The sequence below is a fragment of the Daphnia pulex genome, chromosome 10, assembly GCF_021134715.1.
Source record: "Daphnia pulex isolate KAP4 chromosome 10, ASM2113471v1".
NCBI classification, from domain to species: domain Eukaryota; kingdom Metazoa; phylum Arthropoda; class Branchiopoda; order Diplostraca; family Daphniidae; genus Daphnia; species Daphnia pulex.
The window spans coordinates 7,773,065-7,796,669 of NC_060026.1; the positions used below are offsets into that span (position 1 = coordinate 7,773,065).

The window sequence follows — 23,605 nt, forward strand, 5'->3', positions numbered from 1 at the left end:
CAATTTGGGTACAAGCTTGGGTTCGAAGCGTGATCTCATTAGGCAGGCATATGCTAGGACTCGGCAACCGTAGGACAACACACGTATTAACTTTGTTTACAAAATCTTGCTGAATTATTCAAACTCGTGTTTTTCAAAATTGAAAATGGCGAAGAAATAGTGTCGTCTGCTGAATGGAATGAAGAATTGTTGTTGTCTGGTCATTAAATCATGCCCAGTAGCGCAGCGTAGACGTGTTTTGTTTTTTTAATATTTGTTTCTCACAAAGATATTGAAACGTTTTCCATCGAGACGACTCACCATCAGCTGATCTGTTCATTTTTATAGCTGGTTCTTTTTTTATCACTTGAAATTAGGTTTTTCTGCATTTGAAGAATAACGACATATTCATCGATCTCATCGACTTGGGCCAATCAAAAAGTGAGCTAGAAGCAAGAAGTATAAACACGTGCTTAGGGCGAATTCACTGCAAGGGCCAATCACGATCATGCAGACGGGCTGTGGCTTGGCCAAAAGAGGGGCGTGGTTCTATCCACCTTCCGCAAGTATGATGCACTATATTGATCATAAGCACTATTGATAATAAGTATCATGCACGTGGATTTTCGCCTGGACTCCATTCACTGCTATTTCTATGATTGGCACGTGGATCAGTCCGACTTACATCACCGCCCTGGTGTCAGAAATTCCAATTGTCTGCGCCAAAACGTCGGCCGTCTATGTAGCATCCCGTAGCATCCTGGCGAATGATAATTATATCGAAATTGAATATTGCGTAAGCTGCACAACATGTTTTAGGTTTAATTATTTAGAAATTAATGTTCTCCTTGTTCAGAACCATATTTTGTCTAATTCATGGAGCGATGGGCAATTAACTGTTGGAATGCAACTATACTTTTATCCAACTTCTATGAACTTCTCAAATTTCTCGACTTGAGAAGCTCAAAGTCGAAAGGATCGAAATGGATCGATCCTGGCGGACAAGCGATGGGTGATCAACTTCAAACTCGAAATTTCTGAACGAGAGAATAAATACGCAACTGGAATTTGCCGCCCATCCGTTCCGTCCTTGACTATAGCGAATCATTGGTATAATATAAACGTAGGACTGCTGCGATCCTGGATTCCAGGGTCCAGCGCCAATTACGATGCTACAAAACCCAGACAAAACGTTGCCATACGTCCATTATTTGGTATAGACGTATTCTGTTAGAAATCTAAAATTGACTGCCCCCCTTACCAGCATTCACTGGGCTCAACTTTGGTGTACAACTCGACTGGAATACTGTTTCCGGAGTGGACACACAACTGGGATCGTTCCGCAATGCACTGGGTGTACAATAAGTGCGGCTGTCAGCGGAATGCCAACACATATCGTCGGTCCGGTCCTATGAAAATCGAACATTTTTTTAAATTTCAGAGTAAAATCGTTGAGCTATTTCCAGATATACGTATCGATTATTCGCTCTTGGCTTATTCCAAGAGGGTCCTGGGGACTGTTATTGGTTGTGGGTTTTCGGTCGAAAAAGTAATTATCTGCGGGGTTTCTCGCAAATTTTGACTTTTATCTTGACTGTGGTAGGGACTAGGGAGGGGCTCGGCGTAACTTGCGGTAACTTGATGAGACGGACTATTTGATACTAAAATAATTCAAATAATTCCGATCCGTTCAGCGAAAGTCGAAATGTCTTGTGAACTCTGTCGTGGTTGTCTGCGTGTGAATTCTGTCTTGGTTTCGCGACTCTCTATTGATCTCGACCCAGTCCATGTTTGGCAGGTAAATAAAAGCTAAAATTCAAATGGAATGACTATGGGAGCTTAAATAGAAGAGTTAAATACATTCCAAATTTGTGCAGTGTTAGTTCTAGACTAGCATCATTTGTCACGTAAGCTTCCTGTTGATGCATATACAGTCCCCTCCATAAGTATGGGATCACCCCGCGCCGTTCCATAAGGCGGCGTGTATTTTTCTAGTTGGTTTTTCGGGTGGTAAAAAGTGAAAAAATGACATAAATTCACAAAACTTGGAATTTATGTCATTTTACCTCTTTTGTTTTGTCTGAATTTTTTTCAGATTTTTTCGTTCATGGGATAGGCCTCTAAAAGTGGCTCCGAAAGTATCGGATCACTCCGACGCCAACCATGTTATCTTATGACCCGAACTTGTTTTTCACATAGCTTTTTATATATTTAATTTTTAAGAAGGAATTTTTATTTTCAAACCGTGTATACACTACCCTTTCATAAACTAACTGTGAGTTTTGCATAACGATCCGAATTTTTTTCGAATTTTCCCAGATTTATTCGTTTCCCAAGTTTCTGAAATCAGAGACTACAGAAGACTTCATTTACGGTTTACAACCTCTATCAGCTGGCGTAGGCAGGAAAATTAGTGTCGTTTTTATACGCCCCTTAAGTAAAAAAGGTAGCAGAGCGCCAGTGGTGTATAGAAACGACTACTAATTTTCCTGCCTACGCCAGCTGATAGAGGTTGTAAACCGTAAATGAAGTCTTCTGCAGTCTCTGATTTCAGAAACTTGGGAAACGAATAAATCTGGGAAAATTCGAAAAAAATTCGGATCATTATGCAAAACTCACAGTTAGTTTATGAAAGAGTAGTGTATACACGGTTTGAAAATAAAAATTCCTTCTTAAAAATTAAATATATAAAAAGCTATGTGAAAAACAAGTTCGGGTCATAAGATAACATGGTTGGCGTCGGAGTGATCCGATACTTTCGGAGCCACTTTTAGAGGCCTATCCCATGAACGAAAAAATCTGAAAAAAATTCAGACAAAACAAAAGAGGTAAAATGACATAAATTCCAAGTTTTGTGAATTTATGTCATTTTTTCACTTTTTACCACCCGAAAAACCAACTAGAAAAATACACGCCGCCTTATGGAACGGCGCGGGGTGATCCCATACTTATGGAGGGGACTGTATGGCAGTTTGTTATGTAACCTATCCCTTTGTGCTTATTTTAGACCTGAGTCAGCCATCAACAACAGCAAGATATGCAAGTTTTGCTTGTGCTGCTATTCACCTGTCACCAACAGCAACAATCTCAGTCTCACCATCACTCGGGTAATGATTTTCATTACTTTTATTCCTCTGACCTGCTAGGTATTTTTAATGATGCATGTCGCATCATGCACAATGCATGCATGCATGATGCGACATCCACCGATGTCGGACTACTCATTTCTTCTTCCCTCTCCTTTGAATCTCCTCTGTCCTCGTGTACGCCCATGTGAATGTGGGTGTATTCACTTGGACACCCTTTTCCCTAATCCAGCCTGGTGGATGCAACTTTTCAGCGGATGGAGCCACTGTGGATGCCTGGCCGTATTTCCCAGGCTTGAAGGTAGGAATCAAATTATCTCTACTCTTCGTTTTTTGGACTATTGGGTGGCGTTGATTATAAATCGTTACTTATTAGGCTGCAAGAGTACGATTATTATTGAGTTAGGTGGTTGACTGCTGGAATTGTTTTCTCTTGTAACGTTTTGACGTTTTTGTTGACTCAGTTTTCAGTTAGGATTCATTTAATTACTAACGACTGCAGGTCAGGCCCGGTTTTTTACCTCACAACTTTTCTCAGTGGCTATAAACAATTAAAAAAAATGGAATTTACAAATATTTGTAAATTCAAAAAATATTTGAACTTTATTTAAACACTTCAAGTAAAGTGAAATTCTATGACCGAGAGGGACCTGCCGCCACACCGCACAGCTCCGTCGTTTGTTTTAATGTCTAATGTTGACCTATACTCCCGATACCCAAACAAAACTATCTCGACTGTTTGTACAGTAAAACGAACCGAGTTTCTATTATACGGTAAAGTAAACAAGATCCTACCTTCCGCATCGGCAAAACTAAGGTGGAAATCAAAACATTTGAACACATCCGACCATTGTTTATTGCACTTGCGAATAGTCAACAACAGAGCAGAATTGCATCTTACGTAACATTTCTTTCGGGGCAGGATCGAAAAATAACCGTTTTACATCAAAGTGATGTCGAGATATACAACACAAAGAAGCTCTGTTGATGTTCTTGCCCGTTACAAGTGCCGACCGGAATAATAAAAGTAACGGAGACAAAAATCTTCTCCGCTTGTCCCGTGAGAACCTTACATCGCGGGTAGAGGGGAAAAAATAAAAAGGGAATCGGAGAAAGTGTCGTCCTTGTTCATGTCATTTCGTGCGAGTGTTGCTCACTCCCAGTGGATAATTGAAAATCGATTCTTCAAGAGATACAGCCCCGTCTAAAGCCGATGGTTCTTGCTGGTCACTTTGCCGTTCTATTTCGATTCGATTTGTTATATATAAGACATTTAAGTGTGTAAATAGAGAGAGAAGTACTTCTCCGTTTAACAGCCAATTTCACAGTCTAGTAGTCAGCGAAATAGGTCGCCCGAATCTATTTGGTTACTGCGGTTGCCATTCACGTCCCCCATTCGGTCTCAACGATCCCATTCGATGGCGTATATTTATAACCGATGCTGTTATTTTCCCTGTGACGAGCTGTTGCCGTGATCCAGCAGCAGAGTCTTGTCAAGTGGAATTATCCTTCCGGACAGCCGGTTTCTGGAAGCACGTCTCAAATGTGCGTCTGCTACGGTAGTCGTTCATAATCGTGGGGAAACTTTAGATCTCCTGCTTCAAAATCGCCTTTTCATCCAACTCTGACAGATTACACGAGACGGTAAAGGATCACAAATGAAATACAAGACCGTCAAGGCCCCTCTATAATATTTGAATTAACGGGATTATCTTCCTTCGTCGAGCGACTAACTAAAACTTCATTTGAGTCTGCTTTTGAATTTCAAAATAGAGCGAATTTATTTCGAGAGTGTTCACGAAACGTTCAGTCTGGGAGGTGAGAGACATTGGTCCCAATCGGGCCAGAATTTTTCTTTCATTCGTTCGCAAAATTCTTTTAAATTGACAAATTATCCTGCGAAAATTTCAGATCGTTTTTGTTTTGTTTTTTCATTTTATCCAGCAGTATGTATTATACTCGATTATATTGTACCTTTCATTTGTTCCTCGTAAGGTGATCCCTGCATGCTCCACACTAATTGGGCCAAACAGCCGAACATGGCGCAATCCATTTCGGTGGGTTTCTCCCCCGTGAAATAAGGTTTCGTTCCTGGACATAATTATGTATGCAGTGTAGGTGGGTTAATCTGTATTGTTATTATAATGATGATACCGAGATAATCGGAAATGGCACGCAAATCTTTCCGGCCCATTTCGATGACGTCGTCCTTGTTGTGCCGGCCCATTCCTTGGGCGGACGCACCTCCAGCGGCATCACCAAACGCAATCCCGTCGGCAAATTCATCTGAACGTCCCACAAGGTTTTCCCTTTGGTGTAAACCCATCGCCAGAGAACTAGGACCCTTCGAAATCGATCATTAATTCACTTTTTTAATTTTTAAATTGGCTGAAATTAAAGTTACCAGTCGAGATGCTCTTCCGTCATGATTTGAAACGACCGGGCGATGGCTCGTTCTTCAGCCGTCAAATGCGAACTGAAATCTTTCTGGAACTTGGAAGCCAACAGTTCAAGACACAGTTCAGAATCGCAATAGTCCTTGCCGTTGAAAGTCATCCAAGGGGTTTTACCTTTAGGTCCCATAGGATTTTTAAAATCGTTCTAAATATCCAGCGAATTAATGAATCGAATTGAATTTTTAAAAAATGAGAAGATGAATTAAATTTTGTACCTCGTAAGATATGCCGGCCATGCGCATGTAAGTTTCCAATTTCAACGGGAACGGTGAAATACTCGGCGTGAATATTCCCCGGTCGAGTTGATGTAAGAGGACGACATCTTTGGCCACGGGAAATTTCTCTTTCTTCTTACAGCCGGACATGTTTTTTTGTTTTTAATGTCGACCGACGCACTTGGCGACAGCGTTAATACTTGAATGAATGTTGACGTTGTGTGTGTCTATATAGACCAGCAGCATCCCGCACTGATTACGATCTGTTTACTTACTGTGACTTGCAGTCTCTATAAACCAATCTATTCAACTCGATTCAAAGTCCTGTGTGTGTATAGCACGGTTGATTGCGTAACACACGCTGTGATAACGTTAGATAGTACATTCCCCGCGACTACTACCCAGTTTTTCACAGTGTCCAGTGTCCAGGACTCAAACTTATTCCAGAGTGGGTCCGACGTTGTCACGATCCGTGTCGCTTTCTCATTATTTCCCCGGTGATTTATGTGGTTCCATCAATAAAACACGTCGACATTATTACGTGGATATGTATTATACATATAGATCCGCGATTGTCCGTTCCCTGTAACTTTGGGGGTTGATGGGAATTCCGCGCGTTTGACGGGGCGATAATCGAAACGAATTTGTTTTTCAAATGAGATGATGGCGCGCGAATCATCCGGCGACGACACGACGAGCTGTCGCATTCGTACCCGGACGACATTCGTCCGCCTTGGTCGTTATATCGTCATTTTTTTTACAGTCGCAGGCTGAATTCCTGCGAGCTCAATCAAATGGGCGCGCATTTCGAACGTGACTCGTCGTCGCAAAATGGCGCCAGCGCGGATGTTTTCAAATGTAGGCGCTAAATCAACTGATTTTAGTTTCCTGCTTGTGCATGGGCTGGGAATGTAGCCAGCCTTGCGAGAGAGTGGAAGAGAGAAGAGTCCTTGTGTGCCCGGTCGATATTGTCGACTGTGGAGATGGGCAAAAGTAATCTGTAAAAGAGATGGCTCGTAAATGCAAAAAAGGGAAGAAAGAAAAAGGAAACAAGGAGGAAGAAATAATTGCGTTGTCTGGAAGTCGACGACAACTAAATCCAGTTGATTCCCAGGATCGATCAATAGTGATAATACACTATTATAATAAATACACTATTATCCGCGTGATGTTGATGACGGGGATCTTGGCGATGCGCATTTCGGCCGTAACGGCGTCTTGCTCCGAGTTGTTCCTCAGCGATGTCACGTTCATCTTTTTGGCTTGTTGACGCAATTCTTCTTCGTGATGGAACACGGCCTTGACGATGAAGAAATAACAGCCGACAATGACAATAATGGGACCGCCAAACTGGAAGAAACAGGACGCAAGGATGTAGCTCTTGTGGTTCATAGTTAGGGTGTAAGAGTCGAAGGAACACCTTTGGAAAATGTTATAGAAAAAGAATACAGAGCTAGATTCGATTTTACCGCAATAATAATAATAACTCACGTTCCCAACATTCCATCCAGGGCATAAAGGCCCCATCCGACGAGGGGTGAAAGGGCCCAGACAAAAGACCAGATCCAATTGAATAAAATTAATCCGGCAGCTTTGCCGAAAGACAATGGAGTTCCCTTCAGGCCATTAACGATGACATTGTAATGATCCCAGCTGATTACTTTTGGTGTAGAATTTGAAAAAAGTAGAATAGTTTTTTTTTCTTGCTTATGACAACATTTCTCGTAACGTTTTTGTACTTACTGGTTAACGTGATAATTTGGCTGTATCCGAAAAGCAACTATGCAGGAATTCTCAATTCTCGTGATAATTGCCCCAAGACACCCAATCCGGATCAACGCGACTCGGATGGCGGCGGCCTGGGCGACGCTTGCGACAACTGTCCCAATACGCCCAATCCCAATCAATTCGACAGCGACAGCGATTTGGTCGGCGACGTCTGCGACACAAACATCGATCGTGACAAGTAACAACATTTGTTTTTTTCAAAACGGCGATCGTTATCTTGATGGAAAAATATTTTTCAAATTGCTTCTTTGTTTCTTTTTTTAACACAAAACAGGGACGGTATCCAGGACTCTTTGGACAACTGCCCAACAATTCCCAACAGCGACCAGCGTGACGCCGATAACGACGGCCTGGGTGACGACTGCGATCCGGATGCCGATAACGATGGCATCCGCAACGAGAAGGACAACTGCCCGATCGTCTATAACCCCGATCAGGTGGATACGGACCGCAACGGAGTCGGAGACGCTTGCCAGGACGATCAGGATGCGGATAACGTGCCCGATTTCTTGGACAATTGCCCGAACAACTCAAAGATCTACGCCACCGACTTCCGCACGTACCAGACGGTCATCCTCGATCCGGAGGGCGATTCCCAGATCGATCCCAACTGGGTCATTTACAACAAAGGCGCCGAAATCGTCCAGACGATGAACAGCGATCCGGGTTTGGCCGTCGGCTTCCATCGCTTCGGCGGAGTCGACTTTGAGGGCACATTCTTCGTTGACACCGAGATCGACGACGACTATGTTGGCTTTATTTTCAGCTATCAGGACAACGCTCATTTTTACACCATCATGTGGAAGAAGAACACGCAGACCTACTGGCAGGCAACACCTTTCCGGGCCGTCGCCGAGCCCGGCATCCAGCTCAAATTGGTCAAGTCTAATACAGGACCGGGTCAGATGATGAGGAACTCGCTTTGGAACACGGGCGACACCGAAAATCAGGTATATACAGTAACTATACAAAAATAGAGCCAGAATAATTTTTTGAGATTAATAATCGAATCGTAACGTGATTATCAGTTGAAATTGCTGTGGAAAGATCCCCGCAACGTTGGATGGAAGGAGAAGGTGGCCTACCGCTGGCTGCTGCTCCATCGGCCCAAGATCGTCTTGATCCGTCTGCGTATCTTCGAAGGAGAAAATATGGTGGCCGATTCGGGCAACGTCTTTGACTCTACCCTAAAGGGCGGTCGATTGGGTGTCTTCTGCTTCTCGCAGGAGATGATCATCTGGTCCGATTTGGTTTACCGATGCAACGGTAAGTCATTAACCCCAACATTTCTTGTATTGAATAATTCAAACTAAATGGTCGGTATGCATATGAAATGACGTCTATGATTTTTTATGAGTTTGACATCATTTATGTGACACCCGCGTGATGCTGTGTTGATAAATTATGGTCCCTCGTGCTTAATTTGGCAACAGATTTGAAACAATTTTTTTTTAACCTAGCCAAAAATGTGCGTGTGTTTGCAGTTACAGGAATGTTATCAAGTGCCATGCTAGTTGACATTTTTAGCAGGCTTTGAACGTCATTTGAATCGATTCTCGTCTGCTTGGATACAGCACTTATCATTTTTTATTTCTTAATCTGATTTGTCTCTTTTTACTTTTAATTCTAATCTATAGACGCCGTGTCTGAAGCCATCTACAAGGAACTTCCACCCCGACTGCAGAAGGAGGTACAGGTGGACCGCACACGGGCACCGAGTCTTTCCGCCAACTGAGCCGGGAAAAACCAATTTAAAATTGCTGCACGAAAATGGAACAAAAACAAAACAAAAGAAATAGAAAGAAAAGATAATCAAACGAAAGAAATCAGCATCTTACTCTTCACAAATTCCTCCAAGAGAACAATGAAATAAAGCCATTTGAAGAGGAAATCATAAAAAAAAAAAAAAAACAAGTCGACGACGTGTGTAGAGAAAATTCTGATTCTTGTTTTTTCATGGTTAATATGAATTTGTTTGGCTTTTTGTTGGTTTTCAAAATGGGAAGACGCAATCCCAGCCTGCCATTTTTCATTTTTCGTTCAATAGTTAACACATATAAACACAAGAATAACGAAATATGGAAAGAAGAAGAAAAAACACGTACAAAAAAGTACATGCACATTTTTATTTTTATTTTTTTTTGATCCCACGTTTTGAATATATTTTTCTTATTGTCTTAAATGAATTTCGGAAATGAGAATGTTTTAAAATTTGTAGTATCAACGACGATGTGGTGGAGGAGGTCAAAACCAGCTTGTAACCAACACTATTTTTTCTAAAAGCAGCGTATTAATATCAATGTATATCGCAATCACTGAAAGCAGAAAACGAAAAAAGAAAACAAAGGGAAATATTGGTTCCCTGGATCCCTTTCACAATCAATGCTTGCTCATTATGAATATATATGCCTTTTTTTCCTCTTTCCTCCCTCAACAACACACCAACCAAACAAACAAATGAAACCACCTCCAAGCTCTCTATATCATCATTCATGCGCGCACGCTACAATTTTGTTACAAGGGTTTCAAATACGCTGCTGTAGCGTCACACTGCCAGAAAACGATGTAACTACAAAATGGCTTTTTTTCCGAAATATACAACAGTGCCTAATCCATAAGTTGAGTATTACTTTCACCAGGATTCTTTAATGAAGCACTACAAACGTTGATTTAATGATTTTTTAATGAATATCATGACTATCGATGGGAAATAAACACGAAAATCTCACCTGATAAACGAAGGAATGTAGTTATTATCCAATTATGAACGGGATCTGGACTGAAATAGTGAAATGAGAAAAATTAAAACTAGTAATAACTCCGGCGAAACTCCATAAGCCGCCATGCTATAGCAATCACCAATTCGTGTCCACATTTTTTTTGCTTAAATAAAACTTGCAACTTTGGACGTTAGCCTATTCTAGGATCTATGACAGAATAGATCCTAAGTTACAACAGTTACACATCCTGCGTTGCGCATTCTCCGCAAATTCGAAAATCTCATTTGTGTGTTGTGTCCAAGTTCAGAGTTATAGATGTATGGTAGAACCACTGCCTGTTAAATTTTCCTCTCGGAAATTTTTCCCAAAGTTGCAGCCAATATCGCGAATCGATAGTGGGAAAATGGGCTTAAGTATCGATTTAGACCTTATTGTCAGCGCCAACAGCGGCCATCTACTGAAACTTTGTTCATTTTGGTACTGGAAAAAAACAATGTGTTTCCCAACACACCCGCTGTGGCTCTGCAACTAAGGTCTGGCCAGAACACTTCCAGGGGGAAAAGGCAATGGAAGGCCTTTCCATATAACTGGTTAAACCATACATCTATGGCTCTGCCAAGTTGTTATGTGTCGCCTACAGCGTCTTATGGGAAAACCAACTTCTCCTCGGTAAAAATTGTTTTCTTATCAATTACTCTGATTTACCCCCTTTTTCTTCCTATCAGTAAATACTTTATTCATTTCTCTATTACCTAATTTTTATTTCTAACCCCAATTCGATCTAGTTAATTTTTAATTAATTTTTGTTTGTGACTGGTTTTTTTGTTAGCAGAAGAATTTCGTTCGTAGCTTGGACGATTCTGTCTAGAAACGTCTGGTACCGTCTAGAAACGTCTGCTACAGGAGACACCAGTCGCAAACAAAAATTAATTAAAAATTAACAAGATTGAATTGGGGCTCGAAATAAAAATTAGGTAATAGAGAAATGAATAAAGTATTCACTGTTAGGAAGAAAAGGGGGGAAATCAGAGTCATAGATAAGAAAGCAATGTTTTTACCGTGGAGAAGTTGGTTTTCCCATAAAACGCTGGGTTAGCGGTGGTAGTCTGGGAGCTGGGCCCCAAAAAAATGATTTTTGTTTAGCAAAAGGTTTGAGGCTAAAATGTGGTTAGGGGGGGTATGACACACACGAAAAGCCACGTCTGTCGACTGGCGGCCGGGGCGTTCAAGCGTGACGCGATCCCGAAGTCGGCGGGAATGGTAAAAAAAATGACTTTTGTTTAGCAAGCCCAAATTTTTGTAGGAAGCAAGCTAACATTATGTCGATCAATAATCCCGGTAGACAGACGTCGATATCTGAGCCCTTGGGGGCAACAGACGTCGGTGTGTAACGGCTTTTCACGAACTGTCAGTCGTTATTTGATACTGGCAACGCTGTTTCGGATACCGGCAATACTGTATCCAAGGCGCTTATTTTGAAATAACTGGCGTTTCTTGGGGAATATAATGACTAGGAATTCATTAAAACTGGTTATTTAACACTTATAACGACTTATAAATCAATTCAGTAATTGAATTATATGTTTAATTAATAATTAGCTGCCAAGGCAGCATAAAAACAATATGGTGGCAGCTTTTTTAACGTCCAACGACGGACCGATCAGACTCTATCCTCACTCCGTCGACCGAAATTATCTTTTTTATAATTTTTTTTTTTATCTGGAGACGTCCACATAGTCGCTGGGAATAAATATCTAAAGATTATAAGGGAAACCTCTTTTTTTTTCAATATATATCCCGACCGGATCTCTGCTGTGCTACTGTAATATTATGGCCGGGCTCATTTTGTCCGTCTCTCTGAATTCTCAAAGCTCGCAAAATAGGAAAGAGGAGGAGGACTACATGCTGGTCTATTGGTAAGTTGGCAATTGGAAGGGACAAGCGGACCGACAGTGTGGTACTAAACGAGTTGATGTGTCATCGTTCTTAAGTGTCAGATTTGCGAGTGGCGCGCGATCAAATCAGACCGGAAACGGGTGCCAAAGGTTGCAAACGCTTATTTTGTTGCAGCATCCATCTAATAACAATAATCCAACCAGCAACGTTGGCTGGCTGGCTCTTCTTTTTTTTATTATTGCGCAAGGTATTATTACTACTAGACACATCGACAAGGGATATAGGGAAAAAGAGATAAGATAGATCGAATAATTTAAAAAATGAAATGGTTATTTTTTATTGGCCCCCGAGAAAATACAAACCGGTCGAATTGACCGACGACTCTGAAGGGAATCGTCTCTGAAAGGAATTATTCTCGGCGGAATTTCCTGTACAGCCTTTCTTTCTTCATTCTTTTTCTTTCTAATATCATCTGATGGGGTTCGATCTCGTGTTCTCTCAGCGCCAAAAAATCCGCGATATAAATTTCCTGCCAATTGTTGTTGCTATTGCGCATAGTCCAGTTGACGACGAGCGCAACAGCTGCTGGTGGGTCGTTCACTCGTTCCTAGCAGTGGCCGGGACTGGATTTTATACGATCCCGTTCCCGCCGCCACCGCTGCGGACGCCCCTGATAACGCCTCACACTATCCCAGACGGTTAGCAGTCCCATCGTCATCGTCTCAATGGACGTGACAAGAAATGACAGCATCACACAAAAAAGGGGGTTGAATGAAAAACATCGAACAAATAAAAAGAAAAGCACACATAAACACAAACGCACGCACGGCAGACAGCGCAAATCTTCTCCTTTTTCTTGTTTGTTAGATACGTGTCGATTGGCACCGGATCGGATGACAGTCGTCGTCTCTTGGATGCTGCCGGATGTGATAGACAAGTCCAGCAACCGCCAGAACTTAAGAGTGAAACGAGATGGGGCAGCAGCATACCAACTGTCCTCTCTGACCAATGCGCATCTGTTCCAAGGCATCAGCTGGCCTTTTTTCTTTCGCCGTTCAGAACACAAACCAAAAATTCCGGCGTGAAATAAAAAAAAAACTGCAAACGTAAACCGAACGTAAACCTCAGCACCTAGTCACTTTCGAACCCTAGAACCCACGACAGCAATTGAATATGGAATTCCCTTGGCACTCAATCACACTTGCACTTGCTCACACAGCATCAGTTACACACACACACACAGAGCAGATAAAGAGGGCGAGAAATAAATGAGGGATAATTAAGTTAAATAATTGTTTCGTTTGGGATATGATGAGAAATTGACTATTTACAGAGACACTCTGGCGATGCAAACTGACGGGAATTGGTGATGCCAGACAAAGGGGAAAATTCTTTTTCGACATTTTCTTGTGTGCGCGTGTGAAGAGAGAGAAAACGAAAATGGGAGATCATTTCGGTCGACGGAGTGAGGATAGAGTCTGATCGGTCCGTCGTTGGACGTTAAAAAAGCTGCCACCATATTGTTTTTATGCTGCCTTGGCAGCTAATTATTGATTAAACATATAATTCAATTACTGAATTGATTTATAAGTCGTTATAAGTGTTAAATAACCAGTTTTAATGAATTCCTAGTCATTATATTCCCCAAGAAACGCCAGTTATTTCAAAATAAGCGCCTTGGATACAGTATTGCCGGTATCCGAAACAGCGTTGCCAGTATCAAATAACGACTGACAGTTCGTGAAAAGCCGTTACACACCGACGTCTGTTGCCCCCAAGGGCTCAGATATCGACGTCTGTCTACCGGGATTATTGATCGACATAATGTTAGCTTGCTTCCTACAAAAATTTGGGCTTGCTAAACAAAAGTCATTTTTTTTACCATTCCCGCCGACTTCGGGATCGCGTCACGCTTGAACGCCCCGGCCGCCAGTCGACAGACGTGGCTTTTCGTGTGTGTCATACCCCCCCTAACCACATTTTAGCCTCAAACCTTTTGCTAAACAAAAATCATTTTTTTGGGGCCCAGCTCCCAGACTATGGGCTATAAAACGCTGGGCTCATTTGTGTCCAATAACTTGGACACAAATGAGATTTTCGCATTTGCGGAGAATGCGCAACACAGGATGTGTAACTGCTCCATACAACGTTATTTATTCTTTTAAAAAAGGTGGGGGAGTTAAGCATTTTGTGACATTGTAAGGGGGGGGTAGAGAGTGTTTCGAGGTTGCCAATGCATTTTATTCTTTGTCTTTCCATTCGTATTTCTTCCCCTTGCTTTTAAAAGGAAAAAAAAAAACATGCCAATGCTTTGGGTTTGTGGCTGCACCAAAGGTGGGAAAGTGACCAATTGACCATCCAAGATGGCATCCTCGAAACACCCTATAGGGCTGTTCGACATATTTTTTTTGTATTTGATTCCATCGCGGCAACGCAGCAGTGGACCCAAGAATACCTCTGCTACAAGAGCCCGCCTCGCTTTCAATGACTTTGTCTGACGTCATCTGACCTTGGCCAACGGGTCCGACAAAGTCAGACGTTTGAATGCACGGGACAGACGTCGTGAATTCGCTGACATACCTGCGATGGACACCGAAGACGAGTTCAGCCCATCACGAGATTTGCCCGACGTCATCGTGCTATGGCCCGAAACAGACGACGAGCTGAAGATGAAAACAACCATGGACTCGAGCGAGAAAATCCAGCTATGCGCTCTAATGCCCCACAAACAACTCCGGTAGCCTACGTCCTCATACTCCGTCAATACCTACAGCGCGACATCGAACATTTCCAGTCAGTCCGAAGCGTAATCAATCACCTCCAGTGAGTCCGGAGCGTCAATTTTCTCCTAAAGTGAGTCTGGTGAGTCAACAATTACCTCCAGTGAGTCCTCCAAATAGGCTAAAACGCAGAGGGCGATTTTGAACATATTCGGGCACAACTTTTTTGCGTAAGACTACTTAATTTTCACCCCTCAATGCTCTACACCTACGAGATTACTCACTCCACCAGTGCATTTCTTAACTCGATCTAAACGTTCAGTCACTCCTACGCAAACACGATCGGTCACTCCTATGTCATCAAGCTTGAGCACACCAATGTCATCACGCTTGATCACTCCAAATTTATATCCTTTTTGCACGCGAGCTGCTGCATTTTCTCCTAATCAACTTCACCAGGCCTTGGAAATTTGCTGGTTTCAATTCAAAATGAACTTTTACAACAGGAAATTGCGGGCAATTGCGGGGAGACGAGTGGCCAGAAACCACTCTCCACCATAATATAAATGTGGCATTTTAGCATCGACGAGACTTGGATGTAGCCGTATGACCACCACTAACTCTGCCAATCCCAAACTAAGAAATTACTTGCTGTTTTCTTTAATAACAAAAATATGTGTTGCACACGTAATAGTACTACAGATTATTGTTAAAGTAGCTTACCTCATTCAAAGGATGTGCATTTGTGGCCGAATGACCATCAGTCAACATAGAAATGATGACGTTGCGCCATTTTTTGGTGTTCAATCCGTCGCTGGTAAAGTAAAACCGACGACAGGGAAGGATACTGCAACAGCATCACTCGCAATTCGACAGAACAGGGTAAATTACTGTACTAATGCCCACTTCCACTTAAGGATTGAAAATGGGGTCAAAGAAATCAACACATATACGGTTAAATGCTGATGGGGGAACTCTATCAACTATTTGTACTAACAAATAGTATGATTAGAAGAACACCGAATTCCTAACAACTAAAATTGTGTTTTTGTTTCTTGAAAAGGAACGAGTGTGGTTAAGTTCGTAATTTAGTTGGGGTGTCATCCCTATTAGAACCTTAAGTTAAATGAAATAATTGCGACACTTCTTGATTTAGCTCCTTCGTCTGCGTTGGTTTATTGTACACTGGTTAATTTACAGAATGAATACGAAATGCTTAAAATATGAGGTTAGGAACAACAGCCAAATGGAGGACGAGCGAAGGCACATGGGGCACCTATGGGGGGACCTTAATACAATAGTCGTTCAAATGTCACGGGGATCTTGGCCGATCTAAGTCACCGGCTGTTTCGGGCATCAATTATATTCCCAACAAGGTAACCGTACGATTCGGCCAAAAAAATACGATTCGGCCTGGCCGAATAAAAAACAAAGAATTGTGGCCGCTTTTCTGAGTTTTTTATTCATATCATTCGTACTGTATTCATAACGAATGTTAAGTCTGTTTTTCAATGAATTCCGTTCCTTGTGAACGAATTTTTTATAAAATAGGACTGGTTGTACCAAATCACAGAGGCATTCTTAAGCCGAATAAGGTTGCCATGGTCCATTCGTTGCATGTAACTCTCAGATGACTCATAACAATACCTATGAAGGCGAAGCCTCGAAAGCTGTCAACACCAAAACCAAGAAATAAGAATAACAATAAATTAAGTAATAATAACAAGAAATTATATATGGTTCCTGTCAATCAATCTATTATTATCTATAAAGGAACGCCCAATTATTATTTTGAATGCAAGGGTCGGGAAAAATATCCGAATAGTAGCAAACGTAAAGCTAATAGAAAATAATGTGTGCTGACATCCCATTACCGACTTGTTTGGATCAAATGTAAAATTAATACGGACATAAAAAAGCAACAATAAAACATATGATGAAAATATTTAATTATGCTTTTTTGTAGAATGGAAAACCAGCCAGTAGAAACTTCTTGGATTTACCGATTCAACAACATTCAATGAAAAATTCTCGAACCAATTTCAACCCCGATATCATCATTTCCACTTCTTGAGACGAGTTCCGTGTAAAAATAAAGTTTTCTTTGACTAAATATTCTGTGAAATCGATATATTGGATAAGTATTTAGAATTTTAATCAATTCCATAACCCACGAATTGAATCTAACACTCTCCTATCTGATCAGAAATTGAAATCTACACATGAACCGCGAGTTTTGTGTCACGTTAATATTGCATTTTAATAAGTATTTTATATTATTGTACGTATATTTTTTTTTACTTTACTCAAGATGCACTGAGATGAGGAACCAAATCGTTTTGCAACCTATGGACGCCAAGAAACGTATACAAGAATTTATTCGTGCCTCTTATGAAGGTGAAAATTAAAGCGGAGGACGGGAGGGAAGAACATTGAGATGAAGAAGACAACAAAGACCAACATGAAATGGAAAACATGGATAAAATTGAAGCATATGTAAGCATTATAAACATTAAGCATTGTAAACAGAAGTAGGAATGAGAAGAAGAAAAAAATACAAATAAACACGCGTCCTGGATAAGATTGGCCGTTTCGGCCAAGGGCTTGCCTGTATAATGGAATGACCCTATGCAGCTCAGAATTTCCAAGTGTTTCAAATGAAATTGTTGGTGATCCCCTTCGAGCTAACGTTCAAACAAGAAATTGTAATGACGATTTTGGTAATGAAACTTATAAATCTGACAACATACTTAATGTAATAATTAAAATTTGTACATTTAAAGGAACTTATGTTTACTTGGAAGACAAAATAAATTCTTTGTCGACCAGTCTCCAAGAATTTAAAGATTTACTAAAGACCATTGTTTTAATGATTCAAAAGTCATTACACCCCCCTGAAAAATTCCTCAAGAAAAATGTAAAATATTTTGAGGGCGAAGTTAAGGTGTTGATTCAAAATATGCCTTTTGATGAAGTGGAACAGTTAGTGGCGCTTGAAAAGTTTTGATAGGAGAGAAACACTCCAGAATTTGCATGGTATACTTGGTTGAAATTATAATCTTTTTGAATGTTAGTTATTATTTCTCTTAAAGGTATTCACTTAGTGAGCCGATTTAAAATTGCAAACATCCAAGCCATTTTTGTGAGTCAAATCTGGAGGAAGATTTCTACAGACAAATTTATGCACGAGTATACGCGAATGGAAAACTGGACGAAGAGACGATCAAAGAAACGGAATTTCCCAAATGATTCTTCTCGTCAGGTGGGGCACGGATTCGTACTGCCAATAAGATTTCTCATTCTGTAGAAATGAATAACCATCGTGCTGCTCTGGAAGAAGATCATGATTCTTGTGCTGAGTCAGCTGTGTTGACTTCAACAATCAAATCACTCGTGCCTGTTTTATCATCGGATGTCAAAGTGTTCCAGTTCCAGTCAGCACCTAGTGCCACACATTAAAGTGTTATATCCATCCTTTACACAGAAAATTAAACTTGTCTTTAAAATTTGTTTTCTCATATTATCATGAAATATTATTTTTTTGTTTTAATTGGATTTTTAAAATCTGAAGTATCATGTCCTGCAGTTTTTTCAGTTTCTTGATTTTTAAATATTTGTTTTTATTACTTTTGCTGACAATACAATTGAGCTGTTTTCCATTACAAATCACACCAATTTGAACTTATTTTATTTTATTTCACATTTCTTTACTTAAAAAATAATGTTCAAAAATTATTCAGTTGAGAATATTTTTCAATGAAATAACCCTAAATATATCAATTTTTTACGCTTGGGTCCAAGTTCAAGTTCAAACCGAATATACCGCCTTGTTGATGCTGGTAAAAATTGTGTGTTCTAAAAAGCTTAAGATTTTTTTCAGTCAATCAACGGCGTAAATTCATGCATCTTTCCAAAGCATATTTTACGATTTATGTAACGGTTATATCCATAAATTATGAATATTTACGCAAACAATTTACTTGTGTTATGGTCCATTTTGGTATGGTCCATGGTTTGGTCCAAATTTGAGCCAAATCTGAATTTTCCGCGCACCAACAATTTGTTGGATTGGCATGGAATGACCCATCATATATGGGTACCTGGTGGCTAAGTTCCATTTGGTTTATATTACGAAGATGAGCTCAAACCTAAACACATTATCAATTAAACATTGAAATTACACATAAAATGGCAACAGAACATATACTAGGTTGTAAGTTTTTATCAGCATTGATATCAAATTGATGGCCGAGACTATTATGGATTTCCGTCTGAAATAATAACTGAAATCGTACCTGAACATCAACGGCTCGAGGAGTTAAACGAAAAAGGGTTCATGCAAGACTTCCACCATCGCGTATCTTCCGGGAAAAATCCAAATACATGCATTTCAGAGTGGTGTCGGCCCTTCCAGGCTCATCTGTTTGTCTGGTATAAAAAAAATGCAGACCTTCTTCAAACATCAACATCTATTTAAGGAAAATCCCCAACTGTTGCGTTTGCGTTGAGTTTGCTGAAAAAGTTAACATGAATTTGGTTGTTAGTCGTGCCAAAAAACTGCTACGCAAAGAAAGTGAGGAAGGAGAGGTTAGAACACCATCTACGATTCCCAATTATGAAGTTGATCTTCATGTTGATGGATTAGAGATATTCCGAAACTCGGAAAAACCAGGACTGACTGCTATTCTTGGTAGGGTCCACTCTATTGTGGCATCATTTGCATCTACAGTACAACCAATTGTTTTGGATTTTCTAATCCATTTATAATCGGTTTCGAGCATGGCCAAGTAAAAGTATTAGCAAAAGAGCTTATGAAACTGACTTTTGACGAATTCAAACGTCTCTGCCCGCATAATCCTTAAGCCGAAGGTCGTGAATTTACGGCAAGTTTGCAGGTTGTCAGACAATCTGATGTGTTCGTTTTTGAAGAGAGTTATTGGTCATATGGGCTAATTTCCATGCATTTTTTAAATTAATATTGGCTTTGGCCAGAGCATAGCATTTTGAAAAATGTATGTATGAAAAATCATTTGCCGTGATTTACACATGCATGCGTGTGAGATAGACTGATTTTGAATTTATATTTGAATTCCGCGTGAAAAGTTGATTGTAGAGTATGATTTAATTATAATTTTCGGTTTTCGGTTGCCTATGGCTATATAGCATTATGTACGTTAGCGTGAATTCACGTTCGGCGTGAATTACCCGTACATTGTTTTTGAATTCATATTTGAATTCAGCGTAAAAAGTTGAATAAAAGCATTATATTCATTACTTTTGGCGGGAGTTTGTCGTTTGTGACAAAAAAAAATTCCGAAAAAAGGTCAGCTTCATAAGGAAAGTGAATTGAGTCGTTTTGTTTCTGTGAAAAATTTCGTCGAAAACGAATAAGTCCCGCAGGCTACCGCCAAAACCAATAAAATTAATGCACCGTATTCAACTTTTTAAGCTGAATCTGAATATAAGATCAAGAGCCGTCTATTTTATATGCATGTACGTGAAATTCACGCCGAACGATTTTTCACGCTAACGGACATAATGCTATGCAGGCTACCTCCAATAGTAATGAAAATAATGCACTATGCGCAACTATTTACACTAACAATGAAACAATGAATTTTACACGCATGTACATGTAATTCATTCGGAATGATAATTCACGCTGAAGTACATAATACTATGTTGGCTACCGCAAATAATGATAAAACTAATTAGCACTTAATCAACTTTTCACGCAGAATCTAAATATGAATTCAGAAACAGTCTGGCATACTCGCATGCACGTGTAAATCACGCCGAACGGTTTTTCACGCTGACGCACAACATGCTATGCAGGCTACCGCCAATACTGATTTTAACAATGTACAACTTTTTACGTGGAATTCAAATATCAATTCGAAAGAGTCAATTTCGTGCGCACAGAGAATCAACTTACAGATTTCTCTATTGGGGTCTGTTGGGGTGGTCTCCCTCATAACGTCAGCCTACACCTATCGAGAGGGGGTGGTCACCCCAACAGACCCTAAAGGCAAAGAGGGGGAAATTTTGCTTTCGCGAGCGCTAGGTGGCTTACGGGATGAAGGCCGGCATGGCCAAAAAACGAAGAAATTTTTGGAAATTTTTTTCAAAATTTCAATCATTAATATCTCGGCATCTAAGCCGAATATTTAAAAAACATTAAAATGGTTTGAAAAGACGGGCTATCCCATCATTTTAAACCAATTGGATTATTTTTAGGTGCAGCAGTTGACGAGAAAACTGCTGCACAAAAAACGAAAAAAAGTCCAAATTTCGGCTACCCCCTCTCAGTTTTTTTTAAATATCTCCCAAACTACAAAAGCTAGGCGATTGCGGTTTTTAGCAATCGACTAAGCGAAAATTTTTGCACAAAACCCATTTATTTGTTTTTTTTTAGAACCCCCAGCGACGATTTCCGCTAAGTCAAAAAACCCCAAAACGGTCTCTTTGAGTGGCGGATTGCTTGTTAAAAGTATAATTTTATCCACAACAGTTCTAGATTGCGCTTCTGTAACCATAATTAAATTACCTATATCATCATAAAGTCTTGGCCAACAGAATGCTTGTAAATGTGTATTCAGCATATCAGTACAAACAACAAAATTGAGGGTACCCACAATAAAATAAAAGCTGTTGCTGGTATGTAATCTTATCTTATTAAATCTTTTGTTTTCCTTGTTTCTTTTCAGAACACTTCAGTGCCAGAGTTTATCATGCAACTTTGCACACAAGGGAAACTTTTTCAGTTGCTGCAATTTACCCCAAAAAATTAATTTTGACAGAGCCCGTCCTTGGGACGGCCTTTTAACTAACATTTGGAATAAACACTAAGGAGGCTTCTGAGTTAAATTTAAAGTAAAGGCAAGAAAGTGAATTAAAGTTACGATACTGGAATTATGACAGTAGAAGAATAATACCGGGTGCTGGTAGAGACACACATTAGTATTATTGCCAACGTCCATACTCTTCTATTAGTCCTCTCTTTCTGCCAAATGTTGACGTGATCAATTATACCTATCCTACAGATTGTCATAATCTTATATTTGTTATGTAAAAAAATTTAATGGAAATTGAAAAACCAGATTCAATTTGTTTCTTAAGTATCTTAGATGAAGGAAGGACTTTTGAGACAGACGGATAAGAGCTTGAACTAAGATCAGCAGTGAGAAATTGACACGGCTGCAAAAGTTGCAAGGCACCACTTAAACATTCCCATTCCCAGTCAGTCAGAAGTAAATCAGTCCTTTGACATAATGTCAAAGCATCTGTTACTTTTGCTTTCAAATCTAGAAAAATGAAAAACAATTGCTTATGAAATATTTACTAAAAGATTGCTACTTATATTACCTAAAGACTTTCTATCATCAAGAACGTTGCGTTCCATCTGATGGTAGGACACTCTTGCACGAGTCTGCTCCTCTTCTTTCCATTGCAACACATATTTAATTTACTAGTGGCATGCGAGCTAGAATGAAAATAAGTGACAATATTGCGGCATAACTCGAGAAGAGCAGAACATTGCGGGTCGTCATGGATTGCTGATTTAACAGCAAGGCTCATAGTGTGGGCAAAACACGGAACATGTTTTAACTTCAAAATATCTTGTATGGCCTTGAGTATGTTGGCAGCATTGTCCGTAACAACTGAGACTATCTTGGAGAGATCATTAATGCCGCACATATACCTTTTTAATAAAAATAATTTATTTTGATTGGGAAAATATGGATCCCCTAATATAGTTAGCACAACAAAGAAGGTTAAAGTCTATTTAAATGTGTCTTTTGTTATTTAATCACAAATTGTATTCTTATTAGATCAAATTCAAATTGCTAAATTGTTTTTTTTTAGATATTTCTTGCTGTGGTTATTGAAAAAAATAGTTAAGCCCCTGCTGATTTTTGCTTCCAAATTTGTGGTTGTTGATTGTGGTAATTTCATCCAAAGCTTTGTTAATGTATCTAAAAAAAAGTTGGTACTTCTAATCATGTATATACAAATCTTTGTATGTATATACTTAAGACAATTGTGACAAGTTTGGGCTCCATAGCTTCCCTGACAATAGCTCCTTTCTTCCCACCTTGGGCAGATTTTTTATGTTCTTTGAAAATTATTAGATTGTTATTATTAATTAAATATTTATTTAGATTTTTTGTTACCGATTAGATATTTATGGCTGAAGGTTCCCAACATGAACTCATTCACAGACTTATTTATGCTGTATTTTTGATCTCCAACATTTTCTATATTGACAAGTTTGTCGGATAATGTTTCAGCAATTTTAGTCTTGATGTCCATAATCAAGATTTTGTTAACTTGAAGGGGGGTTTTGTTTGGGTATACCTTTAGCATACCTTTTATGATCTCCGCGAGATTTTCGGCAGTGTGGCTACCCTCAACCATAATAGTGGCAAGGACACGCGAGATTATTTTGACTTTATCGTCGTTGATGTAGTGCGCAGTTACAGTAATGTAACTGGCCATCGTCGACGAAGTCCAACAATCCGTTGTCACTGCTATACCATCTGCTTGAGACAACTACACGAGCAATATGTTTTTTGCTTCGCCGTAACTCTGGCAAAATTGTTTTTGTAAGAGTACTACGGCATGGAAGCGTAATCCGTGGATCAATTGTCTTAATAAACGTACGAAAATGTTCGTCCTCAACCAAAGAAAGGGGTTGCATTGATCGGACAATGAAAAGAGCAAGGGCACGCATTATAGCTTGCA

The 23,605-nt window shown here is 39.9% G+C and overlaps 3 protein-coding genes across 3 annotated transcripts; 1 reads left to right on the forward strand and 2 right to left on the reverse strand.

The window, feature by feature from the left end:
* Positions 1-4,956: 4,956 nt before the first annotated feature.
* LOC124203477 (failed axon connections homolog) lies at positions 4,957-5,967 on the reverse strand. Its single transcript, XM_046600152.1, has 5 exons — positions 5,737-5,967; positions 5,470-5,666; positions 5,220-5,401; positions 5,040-5,156; positions 4,957-4,961 (listed from the first exon to the last, which is right to left on the reverse strand). The coding sequence occupies exons 1-5, from the start codon at positions 5,884-5,886 to the stop codon at positions 4,957-4,959; spliced, it is 651 nt and encodes a 216-aa protein (XP_046456108.1). The 5' UTR covers positions 5,887-5,967.
* A 909-nt stretch (positions 5,968-6,876) lies between these two features.
* On the reverse strand, positions 6,877-7,390 carry LOC124203478 (compound eye opsin BCRH1-like). Its single transcript, XM_046600153.1, has 2 exons — positions 7,228-7,390; positions 6,877-7,156 (listed from the first exon to the last, which is right to left on the reverse strand). Exons 1-2 carry the CDS (start codon positions 7,236-7,238, stop codon positions 6,877-6,879), a joined length of 291 nt encoding a protein of 96 aa, XP_046456109.1. The 5' UTR covers positions 7,239-7,390.
* A 40-nt stretch (positions 7,391-7,430) lies between these two features.
* LOC124204244 (cartilage oligomeric matrix protein-like) lies at positions 7,431-10,139 on the forward strand. The gene is made up of 4 exons (XM_046601290.1): positions 7,431-7,702; positions 7,799-8,474; positions 8,553-8,790; positions 9,162-10,139. The coding sequence occupies exons 1-4, from the start codon at positions 7,446-7,448 to the stop codon at positions 9,257-9,259; spliced, it is 1,269 nt and encodes a 422-aa protein (XP_046457246.1). The 5' UTR covers positions 7,431-7,445; the 3' UTR covers positions 9,260-10,139.
* The last annotated feature ends 13,466 nt before the right edge of the window (positions 10,140-23,605 follow it).

Coding starts and splice junctions, on each gene's coding strand:
- LOC124203477 (XM_046600152.1), bottom strand. CDS start 5,886: ATGTCCGGCTGTAAGAAGAAAGAGAAATTTCCCGTGGCCAAAGATGTC. Junction 5,667..5,736: donor TGGCCGGCATATCTTACGAG/GTACAAAATTTA, acceptor CTGGATATTTAG/AACGATTTTAAAAATCCTAT. Junction 5,402..5,469: donor ACGGAAGAGCATCTCGACTG/GTAACTTTAATT, acceptor GAAGGGTCCTAG/TTCTCTGGCGATGGGTTTAC.
- LOC124204244 (XM_046601290.1), top strand. CDS start 7,446: ATGACAACATTTCTCGTAACGTTTTTGTACTTACTGGTTAACGTGATA. Junction 7,703..7,798: donor ACAAACATCGATCGTGACAA/GTAACAACATTT, acceptor AACACAAAACAG/GGACGGTATCCAGGACTCTT. Junction 8,475..8,552: donor CGGGCGACACCGAAAATCAG/GTATATACAGTA, acceptor CGTGATTATCAG/TTGAAATTGCTGTGGAAAGA.